The 15,204-nt window shown below is 47.7% G+C and overlaps 1 protein-coding gene across 3 annotated transcripts in view; it reads left to right on the top strand.

Moving 5' to 3' along the window:
- The window catches only part of MYO10 (myosin X), a 221,640-nt gene extending 209,911 nt beyond the window's left edge, over positions 1–11,729 (top strand). For all 3 annotated transcript variants that reach the window (XM_081232992.1, XM_081232991.1, XM_081232993.1), the window contains 8 exons: positions 1,788–1,911; positions 2,339–2,636; positions 3,283–3,490; positions 4,175–4,311; positions 5,640–5,760; positions 6,155–6,607; positions 8,660–8,851; positions 10,251–11,729. In XM_081232992.1, coding sequence (XP_081089118.1) covers positions 1,788–1,911; positions 2,339–2,636; positions 3,283–3,490; positions 4,175–4,311; positions 5,640–5,760; positions 6,155–6,607; positions 8,660–8,851; positions 10,251–10,352 — 1,635 coding nt within the window. In that variant the 3' untranslated portion in view covers positions 10,353–11,729. The remainder of the gene's footprint in view (positions 1–1,787; positions 1,912–2,338; positions 2,637–3,282; positions 3,491–4,174; positions 4,312–5,639; positions 5,761–6,154; positions 6,608–8,659; positions 8,852–10,250) is intronic.
- Positions 11,730–15,204: the final 3,475 nt, after the last annotated feature.

The following is a 15,204-nucleotide window of genomic DNA, read 5'->3' as shown; positions in this document are numbered from 1 at the left end:
TGGGAGAGGCCACAACAATGAGAGACCCGCATACCGCAAAAAAAAAAAATTCTACTTTCACTGCAGTTTCTAGATCACACAAGTGGATTCACTAAGAGGCCACATGGGTCTAGAAAGCTTGGAATCCTTATCAGGTGCCTCCAAACTCACAGAAGAAGCTCCCAGGTCTCTGGACCAACACTGAACTTGTTCGATTGTAATTTCCTGTTTATAAAGATTAGTGGCTGTGAGTGTATATCCAATGAATGAACAAGCAAACGAATGAACCATTAAATGGCAGCCATGAACAAGGATCATGGCGCTCATTTTCCAGGCATGGAAACGGAGACATGGGATATTCTGGTTGCATTGCTCACTTAGCTGGTCAGCCCCTGATGCAGTTGCAGGTCAAGGGAATTATTTTTATTCTGTTCCTCCAAGTTATCCATGTGGGCAGGTTCCCTATACAAAGGAAAGAGCCAGAGCTGTGACAGAAAAGATGCCAGAATGATAGTGAGGTGGGTATTTATTTACTGATGTCCATCAAAGGAACTAAGCTAATTAGATCCAGGAGGCAAACTGCACCTTTTTAAAGGTGGGAGAGGGTCTCATATATTGGTAGTATATTATTACCCACCAAATTCAAGTCAGCCTCTTGATTCCAAAATGATATGTTTTCTGGGTGTTTGGAGCCAAATTCCTGCAGGTCAGTTTTCCTACAAACTGCAGAGCTGTCCATGGAGCCCAAGGAGCTTGAAACTAATAATGTCATTTCTAGTCTTTAAAAAATGAATTTGTTGAAGCTTTCTTGTGAAAAAGGAGAGAAAAAAAGCACATATCAGCTGAACTTTCTCTTCAAAGCTGTATCTTATTTACCCGTATATTTACTAAGTCATTGGAAATCAGACATTAAAGGGTAAATAGAGTTTTAAATGGGAAACAGTGCTTCTTAAGAAATGAGACAAATATATTTACTAATTCATTTGAAATCAGACGTTAAAAGAGTAAATAGAATTTTTGGATATGAAGCAATGCTTCTTAAGAAATGAGACAGGTTGCCCTAATTAAGTCCATACCAATTTTTTTAAGTGATTAAAACATATTTCTTTCTGGTTTTCAATTGGGTATGATTGAAAAAGTTTCATAGCAGAAATGAACTTGCCACGATAGAATGATTCATTGCCTCTCCTGCAACTTTTCTGTTGATTTAAAGTTCTAAAAGTAACTTTGGCTTTTTCAGATCCCAAATTAATGCTTTAGGAACATAAATACATGATGAAATTCTCTGAGAAGAGCTCTTAAATTTCAGGAGTGAGAAGGGAGGCCCAAGGAAGAACAGTCTCGCTGCTAACGTATTAACGTGTCATTTTCAGGGGGAGGATACAAAAGACCAATAAGAGAGCTAGCAAAATGTGTTTTTAAAATGAATTATAGACAAGGATGACATGATTTGGCCAAATGATTTATGGCTAAATAATTAGCAAGAAAAGTTTAATTTCTTTCAGTATATATAATTTCCAGAGAGAAGGTTTTTCAATAACATGGGAAAATATGCAGATCAAAGAAAGAGAATGAGCTGTGTAAGAAAAATGTGTGTGTGTGTGATTTGTCATCAAACGTGACTTGTGGGTATCTTCGTGCTTGAGGTGATTCATGCTGGATTCCCACCTCCATCCCTAGGCTACAGGTGTTTTGTGACTTGTGAAAAACATTCTCGTTCAGGAGGATGCAGATGGCTTTGTCCTTTTACGTGTACGTTTCTGACGATAAGCTCGTGGGCTTTCCCTAACGGCTCTGTTCTTCTCAAGGAGAACTGCCTGAACGCGGACGTGGTGGAGCAGATCTATAAGCGGAACCCTATCCTGCGCCACACCCACCGGCCCCTGCACTCCCCACTCCTGCCCCTGCCCTACGGAGACATCAACCTCAACCGTGAGTCCTGAATTCCTCCTGGACCCGGGACACTGTGCTGTGGTTTCCCTGTTAACTCTTTAGCTCTATCATATTAGCGTTAGTTGGTTATAGTGATGTCAGTGTTGTTGTATTAAAAAACATGCCAGCACTCCCCAGGAACGCCAAGTACCCTTAATCTACTGGAGAACCAGATCCTAAACAGTTGTCTTGCATGTCAAATGCAGAACCTGCTTGGCAACAGACCAGCTTTACAGTAAGCATTATTGCGTAGTAAAATAGTTCAGTTACTTGTGCGCCTCTATTTGGCTGATTCGAGTGTCCAGAGCACGTGGTGGGCACTGCATCCTGCCGTAGCTCTGGTCCCCGTTCCTGCCTCTTGTCTGCTGTTCAGAGGGTGACTTCTCCAGACCCCTCATGTGACTCGTGTTTGTTCTGCTTCTCCTAGTGCTCAAAGACAAAGGCTACACGACACTTCAGGATGAAGCCATCAAACTATTCAATTCCCTCCAGCAGCTGGAGTCCATGTCTGACCCTACTCCCATCATCCAGGGCATCCTCCAGACGGGGCACGACCTCCGCCCTCTGCGAGACGAGCTATACTGCCAGCTCATCAAACAGACCAACAAGGTGCCCCAGCCGGGCAGCGTGGGCAACTTGTGCAGCTGGAAGATCCTTACCTGCTTGAGCTGCACCTTCCTGCCCAGCCGGGGGATCCTCAAGTACCTCAAGTTCCACCTGAGAAGGTACGAGTGGCCTGGGTGGCGCTGCTCACGTCGGGAGTGTGGTGGACACAGTTCGGATAAGTTGGACCTGGAACAGAAGACACCTTGTGTGGGTCGGGCTCCTAGGTCACCCGAGCTGGCTTACAGGGCACAGACGACCCTTTTCTCTCTAAGCCACACGGGGCTGATCCAGGGAGAGGTCCCTTGGGGTGTAGTGTCCTGAAGTGTCAGACGTTGATAAATTTAATTACCACTACTCTGTATAAACAGGGAAAAAAGAAAAAACCTTGGATATTTGTTCCAGATGAAACAGGTAGAGGCTGTCTGATTTAGCTTCTGATTCACTGTGGAGAAAGAATTTTCATGCAATAGTATGAGGCACGTGGCTCTTTCAAATACAATAGCTCTGCAGAGGTCAGCTAGTAGCAGAAGTTGCTCCCGGTCATACTTGGGCTCTTTGGATTTTCTCTCTCTCTTTCTTTTCTTTTTCTTTTTCTTTTTTTTTTTGGTCCTTAAACAGCACAGGATGAGCTAGGCAAGCGGCTGGTGTTTGCTCTGCACTGGGACCCCATTCACCGTGTTGGTCTGCAGCACGTTGAGGCTGCCCGGCTCCCTGTAGCCAGCCATCCTCAAATCTTGCAATTAACAGTTCGTGTTTGGCTCCTAGGATACGGGAACAGTTTCCAGGAACCGAGATGGAAAAATACGCCCTCTTCATTTACGAATCTCTCAAGAAAACCAAATGCAGAGAGTTTGTGCCTTCCCGAGATGAAATCGAAGCTCTGATCCATCGGCAGGAGATGACGTCCACAGTGTATTGCCACGGCGGGGGCTCCTGCAAGATCACTATCAGCTCCCACACCACAGCCGGGGAGGTGAGGGAGAGGCCCAGCTGCCCACGTGCTTACTTATGTCCGGAAAACTGGGCGCAGTTAGGCTGGCTGTCGTGCACAGTTGTGGCTGGCATAGCGCAGCTGCTCAGTAACCAAGGAAACAGACGTAATCCAAGAAGCAGTCAATACCTAGTAGAGATTGCAGACCTGACTCAGATATGTCCGCTGTGACAAGGGTTTAGCCTCTCACTTCTGCAGTGTTTTTCTGTTTGCCACACAAATATCTAGCACGTTGGGTCAGGTGAACGTGCTTTCATTTTTCCTTCTTTTTTCCATTTAAACTTAGTACCCTAAAACCAATTGGCTAAAAGGAATAGTGCAGTAAAACCCGGAAAAGCTGGTGTAGCAGACATATCAGTGGAAATCGCTATGAGTTCGTGAATTTATCAGGCAAACGGGCTTTAGTTTTCACGTGCTTACGGGTTTGCAAGAAACCGGCCGGCATCTGCCCCTAGCTGTGGGCAAAATAACCTGTGTTCTCTTTGGCAAGGAAGAGAGAGAAGTGATTTCAGTAGAACCGGGGAAAACAGCGCCTTGGAGATTCCGTACACGACAGTGTTGGGAGGTTGCTTGGACCCTCACTTTCGCTGGCAGCTCCCTCTGGGTTCTGGTGAAGGCGTATTCTAGAACCACAGCTTCGGAAGCTGAAGGCCCCGTGTTTTCCAGGTGGTGGAGAAGCTGATCCGAGGCCTGGCCATGGAGGACAGTAGGAACATGTTTGCACTCTTTGAGTACAACGGACACGTCGATAAAGCCGTCGAAAGCCGGACCATCGTAGCAGATGTATTAGCAAAGTTTGAAAAGTAAGTTCCTTCTCCCTGCAGTGCCAGCAGATTAGAGGAAAGACGTTAAGAGCAAGAGGGTTTGAACTTTGATTCCATTTTTGGCTTCAGGGTCCATTTGAGTTCATCTCATTTTACCTGTGTTAAAGCATATTTAATTTCTCATCTCTCTCTGCTGCCTATTTCTCTTGATTCCTAGATAGAGCCACTGTCTCAAATAGGATTCACCCCATCATTGATCCCCTACCCCATTCTTTCTCTCGGTGTCTTGCTGTCACCCTTATCTTGGAATTTTCTGATTCTCAGATTTTCACTTGTCATTAGCTTTGAAGCTGGGCGAGTAGACAGAAGCCACCTTATAAACTCTTCAGACTGCATTCTGTATCTCTTGGACCTACAATATTCACACCCCCCCAAGTAACACAAAAGATATTCCTGGGCTTCCCTGGTGGCGCAGTGGTTGAGAGTCCGCCTGCCGATGCAGGGGACGCGGGTTCATGCCCCGGTCCGGGAAGATCCCACATGCCGCGGAGCGGCTGGGCCCGTGAGCCATGGCCGCTGAGCCTGCGCGTCTGGAGCCTGTGCTCCGCAACGGGAGAGGCCACAACAGTGAGAGGCCCGCGTACCACAAGAAAAAAAGAGAAAAAAGGTATTCCTCCTTTAGCATGATGCCAGTACCAGTAACGAGACTCCAGCAGGGCTGGGCCCTGCCCCTCCCCAGCTGCATAAGGGGCAGGAGTAGCTTTAACTAAGAAATGTGTCAGGGGACCAAGAGGTTTAGAACAGCCCCAAACTTCCAAGTCCCAGAGGAAGTGACATCCTCTCCTCAGGTTGGGCCTGGTCTAAGTGCTTTGTTGGAAATAAACCAAAATGGGAGAGGGGGCATGGAGAGGGATATTCCTACTTTCTGTAAACATAGCCTCCCAAATCTTCGTGTCAATTTTTATAAATATTATAGTTTGAGAGTCGGCATAGGCTTTCTTTAAGGAATAGGCTTTGTTTCTTTGCTTTCTATGCGTAGCTAGGACTAACCAGACCGGGACACTCGGGAAATACTTCTTAGCTCGGTTTACCTGAAGCCTGCCTGTTTGTTGTCTTAAAGTGAAACTAGGATGAAAGTGTGTTTTTCACCTCTGGGTAAATACAATTAGCAAGGGAACTCTGATAAACTTCACTCTGGCTCTTGTTTCTCTCCCGCCATCCCCCTCTCCACCCTCTCTGCTATCTGCGCACAGACAGGATGTCTGAATCCTTGCCGAGAATACACCATATGCAGTGAACTCCCTGTGGGTCACCCATGGCCCATTTCTCATTTTGCTTTCTGAGTCTCTCTCGACTTCCGTCCGTAGGCTGGCGGCCACATCAGAGGTGGGTGACCAGCCCTGGAAATTCTACTTCAAACTTTACTGCTTCCTGGACACAGACAACGTGCCAGAAGACAGCGTGGAGTTTGCGTTCATGTTTGAACAGGTACCTAGAGCTCTGAGGCTCCTTTGCAGACGAGCAGGGGTGAAACCCGTTCATACCCCTCGTGCATTAACTGCTAGTCCTTGGAAATCACACGTGGCAGTAGAATTCCCAGCGTGGACAGGGTCAGCTGCTCTTTCATTCATTTGTAGACGGAAACTTCTACACGTATTATATGAACTCCGGGGACGGGGGAGAGGGTAGTGGGGAGCAGTAAGAAATCAGACAGATATACGTGTTCAGTGGTACCCATGCGAGGGAGACCCTTGCAGCACGGGAGGGTTAGGGTACGATTTTTAAGGAAGGTGGCCTTTGGTGGAACAAGGGAGCAAGCCAGGCGGGCGTGGTGTCGCACAGCCGTGCCTGGCCCATAGCGCCGCTGACCGCTTTGTTGCAGGCCCACGAAGCCGTCGTCCACGGCCACTACCCGGCCCCCGAGGAAAACCTGCAGGTCCTGGCTGCCCTGCGGCTGCAGTACGTGCAGGGAGATTACGCGCCCCACGCCCCGGTGCCGCCCCTGGAGGAGGTCTACTCGCTGCAGAGACTCAAGGCCCGCATCAGCCAGTCCACCAAGAGCTTCGCACCGTGTGAGCGGCTGGAGAAGCGCCGCACGAGCTTTCTGGAGGGGACGCTGCGCCGGAGCTTCCGGACGGGGCCAGCGGTGCGGCAGAGGGCGGAGGAGGGGCAGATGCTGGACATGTGGGTCAAGGAGGAGGTCTCATCCGCGCGGGCCAGCATCGTCGGCAAGTGGAAGAAGTTTCAGGGGATGAGCCAGGAGCAGGCCATGGCCAAGTACATGGCCTTGATCAAGGAGTGGCCCGGGTACGGGTCGACGCTCTTTGATGTGGAGGTGAGAGCTGCCTGCTGCTTCTCGGACTGGGCTGCACCGGGGTCTGTGCGACCACCACCATGGTCAGATTCCTGGGGAGGGAGGACCTGCTGGAACACTTGGCTCTCTCACCCTCTCTTGTTAGAGCCCCCAGATTTTACCCTTCACACCCGCCACCCACCCAAAGTTTTATTCCTCCTTTACAGTCAATGCTCTTGTAATGTTAGAAGGGAGTGGAAAATTAAGGTGTCCTCTATTCATAAATAATTTCTGATTCTTTCTTATTCAAGCTATAGCCCCAGCGACAAAGTGCTGGTAAAAATCTGCATTAAAGTTAAAAAAAAAATTTTTTTAGAACTGTGTCCATAAAATTAGAAAATTTGGATATCCTTGGATTTTACATTTTTATCTTTTTCCCATGACTGTTTGAAGGGAAGAATTTGTATTTCACAATTTGAATTTGGCTAAATTCACATCAACCCAGTACTGATTCATATCCTTTTTTTTTTTTTAACATCTTTATTGGAGTATAATTGCTTTACAATGGTGTGTTAGTTTCTGCTTTATAACAAAGTGAATCAGGTATACATATACATATGTTCCCATATCTCTTCCCTCTTGCGTCTCCCTCCCTCCCACCCTCCCTATCCCCCACCCAGGTGGTCACAAAGCACTGAGCTGATCTCCCTGTGCTATGTGGCTGCTTCCCACTAGCTATCTATTTTACATTTGGTAGTGTATATATGTCCATGCCACTCTCTCTCTTTGTCCCCAAATCCTCAAGTCCATGCTCTAGAGTGAAGTAAGTCAGAAAGAGAAAAACAAATACCATATGCTAACACATGTATATGGAATGTAAGCAAAAAAAAAAAAAGGTCATAAAGAACCTAGGGGTAAGACGGGAATAAAGACACAGACCTTTTTTTTTTTTTTTAAGTAGACCATTTATTGAAAGAAAATCTTACTAATGATTGAGATCAAGACTTGGCAAACTGCAGCCCGTGGGCCAAATCCTGCCTGCCTCCTTTTTTTGTAAAAAAAAGTTTTATTGGAACACAGCAGGGCTCATTCCTTTATATATTTTTCTCTGGCTGCTTTTACACTGAAATGGCAATGTTGAGTACATGTGACAGAGACCACAAAGCCTAAAATATTCACTATCTGTCCCCTAACAGATAAGTTTGCCAACCCTTGGTCTAGATAAACCAACCCTTGGTCTGTTTTTCTTATGATCATAATCACTCAGGATGTTATCTGATGACTTTTAAATGAAGCTCTATAAAAATCTAAATGTTGATCATATATTCCAAGATCCTTTCATGACTTTTCATTGGATGCTTTCTTTGGGTTGGTTGGTTGGTTGATTCAATTACATTTGTTTTTAAGTATAAATCAGATGCTTTGTACAAGTACCTCCTCTTTTGTGTCACCAGTGTGTATCCCTCCTGATTCCCATAGCCCTGTGTTGTCATCCCCTACAGCCAGCCCGGCTCTTATTTTCCTCCACTGATCCATGCAGGAAGGTCTATTGTTAAACCAATGAGGTTGACCACCATACACACTTAAGGTCATTGCGGCTCCTTGTCACGAGACGTGTTTTTCAAGAGGAGCCCAAACTGCTCAGCACAGATTGGGAGAATTTCCCTCTGTGATCCTAGATTTTGTATTTGAAGAATAATCATCCAAAACAGGACGGGGAGGCAGAACTAGCGATAGAAGGGAGTAGCCCTGGCTCGGGCTGCTTGATTCACTGGGGAATCACTGTCAAGTTCCACGGCTACGGCCGCCTCCACATAGCTAATTCAGATGTTGAGAGGTGGAGAGTCCAAGCACGATGTTGGATTTACCAAGTAGGATTCCCCGGATGCACAGGATTGATCAGCTGGTCAGAAATCCATCAAGGCAGCCAAAGAGCCACCATTTCTCATATCTTGTATTTCAATTCCCCCAGCATAAGGACACGCTGAATGCACTCAGCATTCTTTGCAGAGTGCTGGACTCAAAGCCTCTCTTGTGGTTTCTATGTTCTGTTTCTAACTTTTATGATCTCTTACACTAACTCTTGCCCCGCAGTGCAAGGAAGGCGGCTTTCCCCAGGACCTCTGGCTGGGCGTCAGCGCAGACGCTGTGTCTGTCTACAAGCGCGGGGAGGGGAGACCGTTGGAAGTCTTCCAGTATGAGCACATTCTCTCCTTCGGGGCCCCCCTGGCCAACACGTACAAGATCGTCGTCGATGAGAGGGAGCTGCTCTTTGAAACCAGTGAGGTAAGAGGCAAATCTTTCATCCGTGGCCTTGACAAAATAGGAAGACAACACCCCGCTTCCTGATGCCTTTGACCAAGTAATTTTATTTGGATATTTCGCTTTGAAGATATAGGAAGGTACAGCATGGTGCTCCTTCCCCAGCTGCAGGTTTCTCACAGGCCAAAATCTGACAGCCCCACATTTGTTCTGTGTACCTCTGCAACAGGGAAATTTGGTTCCCTTGTACCCTTGTAGGAAAAGAAGAGAAAGGAAAGTGATGTAGAGGTCCAAAAAATATATATATATAGCTTGGCAATAAAGCCTTGTGAAACTTACTAGACGAGGCGGCAGTGGATCACAGCTGTGAGACGTGGGTCTGGCAGTGTCCACGGAGCAGGAGGGAGTGACCTGGATAGAGCTAATTCTAGCTCACAAAAAACATCTCTATATATGTATGCCATCCCGCTCCAAAGCGTAAAATGTGATAATAGCGATAATACGAGAAGCCTGTCGAGGTCTCCACATAGGGAGCTGCTAACGAGCAAAGGTGGGAAATGGGCATGAATCACACACTGCCCGTTTGGCTGTTGGTGTACAGTGATGGAGAGGAGGTGCTGTGTAGCAGGGTGGAAAGAGGTGGGGCTTTGACTGGAGGGCCCCAGGCGCCAGGCTGCCGGGTTTGCACAACTCCAGTAAACAGCGCGGAACTGCCATGGGCTCTTTGATTGTGTGTGATGTGTAACAACAGTGCTTTTACAAACAGTGTGCGGGGGATTGGAAGGGAAGAGAGATCAGGGAAATGGGAGCCAGTTAGGGTGCCTTCACAGGGACGCAGGCCAGCCATCAGGAGGGACGGGCCAGAAGGGGTGACGGTGGACGCACCATGAAATAGCTACTGCTGGACTCCCAGAGCTGGCAGGGAACAGAACGGGCACACGAGGCTTTGCCAGCTCCTCGGGCCTCAGCTCTGTGTCTCCAGCTGCATCACGAGGTTTTGACCAGCACGATAGGATGCAGTCTTTAAAAGCTGTGATTGTGGGCTCTGTCGTGTACCTGTATCTTCAATGGGGACAGTGATCCCAGCCCTGATCCTACCCACACACTAGTGTCCTTGGGTGGGGGGCTTTTTATCGTGCAAAATCTGACAGTTTTACATCAGGCAACCACCAGGTGGCACACGTCACACGTGGAAAGGCCACGAGTTCCCCCTTCTACCCAATGAGGAAGAGGGAAAAGCAGCTCTGACTCTTGGCTTCCTACACAGCCTGGACCGTGGATTGGCATGGCAGGCTGGTGGCTTTTGCTGGGAGGACGGGCCCCCGCCTGCCCGCGCTGGGCAGAGGATGTCTGGTCGTTAGCCTGGGTCCCCTGGCCCCTCAGAAACTTGTGACCATGGGCTGATTCTGCTCCCCCCCGGCAGGTGGTGGACGTGGCCAAGCTCATGAAAGCCTACATCAGCATGATCGTGAAGAAGCGCTACAGCACCTCACGCTCCGTGAGCAGCCAGGGCAGCTCCAGGTGAAGGTGGCCGTGGGTCCACGTGAATTGAGCATCTCCACGTGCCGCCCCCTCGGCCCCAGCCGGCTCCTGCACCTGCAGCCCAAGGCGAGGCTGCCCAGGCTTGCCAGAAGCCCCTCGTCGGAGGGTGGTGTCTCCGGGGACCTTTCATCCTGTCCACTCCAGTGATCAGTGTCTCAAGCTGTCGACCCAGTTTCCAAAGCTTTACTTCTTTTAGATGACACATGCCTTAAAAAGAGAGGAAACGAAACCCACGCTGCCACCAAAGCAGCCAGAAGTGCCTTAACTTGTGGAACTGACACTAATCCACCTTAACTGTGCTACTGAAGAGAAATGCTTTCCCGCCCTTTTAAGGGAGACGTGCTAAGCTTGAGGGGAGTGGAGGGGGGGCGTTGATCCATCTATTCTGCACTAACCTCCCAGCCTGATTTCCCCCGGGAGGGAAGGTGAGGGAGCGGGGAGGGGGGACGGAGGGAGAGCAAGAGGACGACGGTCTGTTTTAGTTGGAGTGCTGCTGGCAGCCTTCCTCATGGACATATATTAACTTTTTCTCTGTGTTTCATCTTTTAAGTGCATGCGCCTACCCGTGCACGCATGTGTCCATAAACCCATCACTTCCATCATTGTTCCGTGAGCATCGAAAGCAAAGGGAAAGAGGATGTGCAATGGCGAAACGTCTGTATATTTTAATAGTTCAGAGTGAGAGTCGTCAGCTGTTACTTTACAAGGTGGTTTTATTAACAACTCAGAATCCTGGAGTTTCCTGTCTTTGCTGTATTCCGAAAGCCACATTTTGACTCCAGTTTTGTTTCACGTGTAGCAAAGTCTGCCATCTGTGTCTGCTGTATTACAAACAGATATGCAGCCTACAGATAACTGTATTTATAAACCACTCTTAAACAGCTGGCTCCAAGGCTGTTTTTAGAACTGTATGAAGGCCTTTTGGAGTCATTAGTTTCTATGAGATTTAAGTTAAAAAATGTTTCTTGGAAGGTTAGCTCGTATCACTCTGGGTAGATTGCAACATAACCATGTTGGAATATGGGGGAAAGATGCTACCTTCCTTGAAAGCATAACACATGAGTGGATCTTTAAAGGACCCTGACATTCAGTGCTGAGGTTTTAATAAAATACACACCTATTTTATCCCACGTGTATAATGGTGGTCTGAACAAGGCCCCTGTAAATAAATCAGCATTTATGACCAGAAGAAAAATAATCTGGTCTTGGACTTCTATTTTTATACAGAGAAGTTGTAAAGACTTAGGCCAACTAAGTCTACCCACAAAGAAAAAGGAAATTTGCCTTACCCCTATGGACAGCCATGCGGAATCATTGTTTGTTGGCTCAAGAAAGTCTGACAATAAAAGATATTAGTTAACATGCAGTGTAATTTCTTTATGGGGCAGCTCTAAATACCATATGGACTTTGTTTTTGTTGGGTTTTGGGTTTTGTTTTGTTTTTTTTGTGGTACGCGGGCCTCTCACTGCTGTGGCCTCTCCCGTTGCGGAGCACAGGCTCTGGACGCGCAGGCTCAGCGGCCATGGCTCACGGGCCCAGCCGCTCCGCGACATGTGGGATCTTCCCAGACCGGGGCACAAACCTGTGTCCCCTGCATCGGCAGGCGGACTCCCAACCACTGTGCCACCAGGGAAGCCTGGGTTTTGGTTTTAATGCTTTGGGCTTCAAAGGGTTGAAGCTGAGCTGTGTGTTTCATGCACTTGATCACCAGGTCTGAAAGCAAACACATATAGACATCTCAGATGCTTTTTTAGACACAGAGCATGACTCCAAGAAAGCTGAGAAGGTAAAAGACCAGGTTCGATGAAATCACAGAAAGCTAAGGACTTGAATTGTGGGTGTCGGAGTGCCTCCTATAGCTGAGCCCCGAGATGCCTGATGGCGAAATCATGGTCCTGCATCCACTGGCAGCCCTGATCACTGTGAGCACAAGACAGGGGGGGCTTGTTTAGCGATCCATTTACCCAAAGAACCAGCCGGGGACGTGGGTCTCACCTGCACAGGCTCCTCGGCCAGACACAGCACGTGAGCAGCACCAGTCCCTCCTGTCCCTCTCTAACCGCTTGTGTGTCGGTGCGTCTGTGTGTCCGTGAGACCCCTCTCCCCACTCCACAGGGATTGGGAGACAACCTGAAGCCAGGTGCTGCCCCAGCACCTGTGGCCTCGAGGTGATGAGAGGGAAGGTGAGCTAAGACTCGGATATTTTCTTGTCTTTGTTTTCATTTCAGGCCCTGTGAGCAGCTGGCAGAAGTGCTTTTTCCACTGCCCAGCACTCAGGATTCCCTCTGTAACTTCTCACACCCCACAAGGCTGCCCCGCACCCCCAATTACAGATGAGGAATTAGGCAGAGAAAAGCAAAGTGACTTGGCTAAGGCATTGCAGCAACACCAGAGCTAGGACCCAGGTCTCTTTACACAAAGGCCTTTCCTCGTCAATAGCTTCATTGTAACATTTTATTTAGAAACAATTATAGATTCAGAGGAAGTTGCCATGAAGGTAAAGAGAGGCCTGTACACCTTTCACTGGGTGTCCCCAGTGGTAACGTCTTACACAACTGCAGAAAGTACCACAACTAAGAAACTAATACTGACTTTTCCTCCATCCAGAGTTTATTCTGATTTCACCAGATTGACACGCACTCATTTGTGTGTGAGATTAATAGGTTTGAATGGGGTGCGTGGAGTAATTTTGAGTCTGCTTATTGCAGAGAAAGGCATCAATATGAAACATGGCATCGCTGCCGACTTAGAAACCTAGTTGTTTTTTCATTTGTCTTAATTTTTAATTCTTTTGAAAGAGGATACACATAGGTGAGGTTTTTTTTAATTCAAACAGTGGGAGTAAAGTGACTTTTCCTCCCAGCCATGATCCCCGGTTTACCCATTTTCCTTCCCCAGAAACAGCTATTTTTACCATTTTCTGGAATATTGTTCCAGAAATGTTTCAAGCATACATTCACGTAAATATTCCCATCCCCTTCCCTTTTAAAAAATACATAAAAGCATAAATTCTTTTTTTTTTTTTTTTTTTTTGCGGTACACGGGCCTCTCACTGCTGTGGCCTCTCCCATTGCGGAGCATAGGCTCTCTACGCGCAGGCTCAGCGGCCATGGTTCACAGGCCCAGCCGCTCCGTGGCATGTGGGATCCTCCCAGACCGGGGCACGAACCCATGTCCCCTCCATCGGCAGGCGGACTCTCAACCACCGCGCCACCAGGGAAGCCCAAATTCTTTTGCACCTTGCTTTTTTCCCCAGAATATTTTAGATGTGATTCCACATGGTACCTCTAGAGGTGCCTAATCCTTTTTGTGTCCTAGACAGCTTTGGAGAGAGGAAAAAAAAAGGCCCCTTGATTTCTCTCTTAAAATAGTTCAGAAATGTAAGAAAGCAAACTCTTATTTGTAAGACTTTTTGCTCAGCACCTTAAGTTGAGATCACATATACACTTATAGTAAAATTCTGTATTTAATCTATCTTATCCATTGGGATCTTTGATATATTCTAGAAATACGTGTATGTCTACTGGGTATAAACGTACGTGCTTTAGAGAGCATGAAAATCCTCACCCACCAAAGCTTACTATCTAATAGGGACCAAAACAAGTACACATAAAACTAAATTTAACCAGCACCTTTATGCCTGTTTTGTACAATTGATCAGAGAAGCATCATTGACATGCGGGGAAATATTGGACCTGGATTCGAGGTTTGGCATTGCGATTTTTGGAGTATATAATTCTGATCTTTTAGGTCAGGGGTCAGGAAACTACAGCCCAAAGCCCAACCAGCTTTTTAAATAAAGTTTTATTGGAACAGATCTCTACCTGTTGATTTGTGTGGTGTCTAGAGGTGTGATTGCCCTACAGCAGCAGAGTTGACCAGTTGTGACAGGACCTCCTGCAAAGCTGGACATATTTACTCTCTGGGCCTTTGTAGAGTTTGTGGACCCCTGTTTTAGATGATTATAGAAGTATACCATCTCCTTTATAACCAATCGTTGGCTCTATTTAGAATTTTGATTCCACACGTTAGGCAAGGAATGTAGTCTGCGGGTTGGAGATTGTTGCTTTGTGTTTCTTGTCCACTATATTGAATGACCTCCCTGATTTCCCTCCCTGCATTTCTCATCACAGATTGGCTTAGCATCACCTCTCATTTCTACTTGATCAGTTCCCAAATTTTGACTAGAGCTTCTCCAGGACAGAAACTGTCTTCCCCACACCCCCCCCAAGAAAGCCAGCACGGTGCCCGCCGGGAGCGTCACGGGCTGAGCTTAGCCAGAAGTAGTGAACGAGTCCCAGCCTCAGCTCTCGAGAAGTTCTGGAGATCAGACAAATGCAGGTGAAAACGCTAAATGCCCACCCAAGGTCACACAGCAGGGGGCAGGCAAATTTCAGGAAGTAGTGTTCCAGGTGCCCAAAGCAGGTAGGTGGATGTGGCTGGGATGGGGGATGGGGGAACCCAAGGGGAAGAGGTGGGGCACCTTGAGCTGGTCTTGCCGTGCAGCAGTGGGTAAGGATTCCTGGGAGCATGAGCACAGGGGTGAAGGTGTCAGGGCAAAGGTCAGAAGCCATGCCACGGCCCCCTTTGCCCCAGCCCCAGATGGCATCTTCACTGGCCTCTAGGCTTCCACCCTTGGTACCCTTCACCTCCCTCCCTGACCTGTGTAGGCTGTCCTCCACAGACCAGACGCCCAGAGGCGTCCCTCTTCTACTTAAAACTCTTCTGTAACCTTCTAACCAAGAGATGCATCTCTACTACACACCCTGTGTTTTCTGCCCCACTTGTCTCCGGCCTTGTCTCATGCACGCTGTACCTTACCCATGTTTCAGCC

The sequence above is a fragment of the Mesoplodon bidens genome (assembly GCF_964165515.1).
Source record: "Mesoplodon bidens genome assembly, chromosome: 4".
Classification (NCBI taxonomy): domain Eukaryota; kingdom Metazoa; phylum Chordata; class Mammalia; order Artiodactyla; family Ziphiidae; genus Mesoplodon; species Mesoplodon bidens.
Note: the sequence above shows the minus strand (reverse complement) of the source record. Positions and strands in the feature narration are given on the sequence as shown.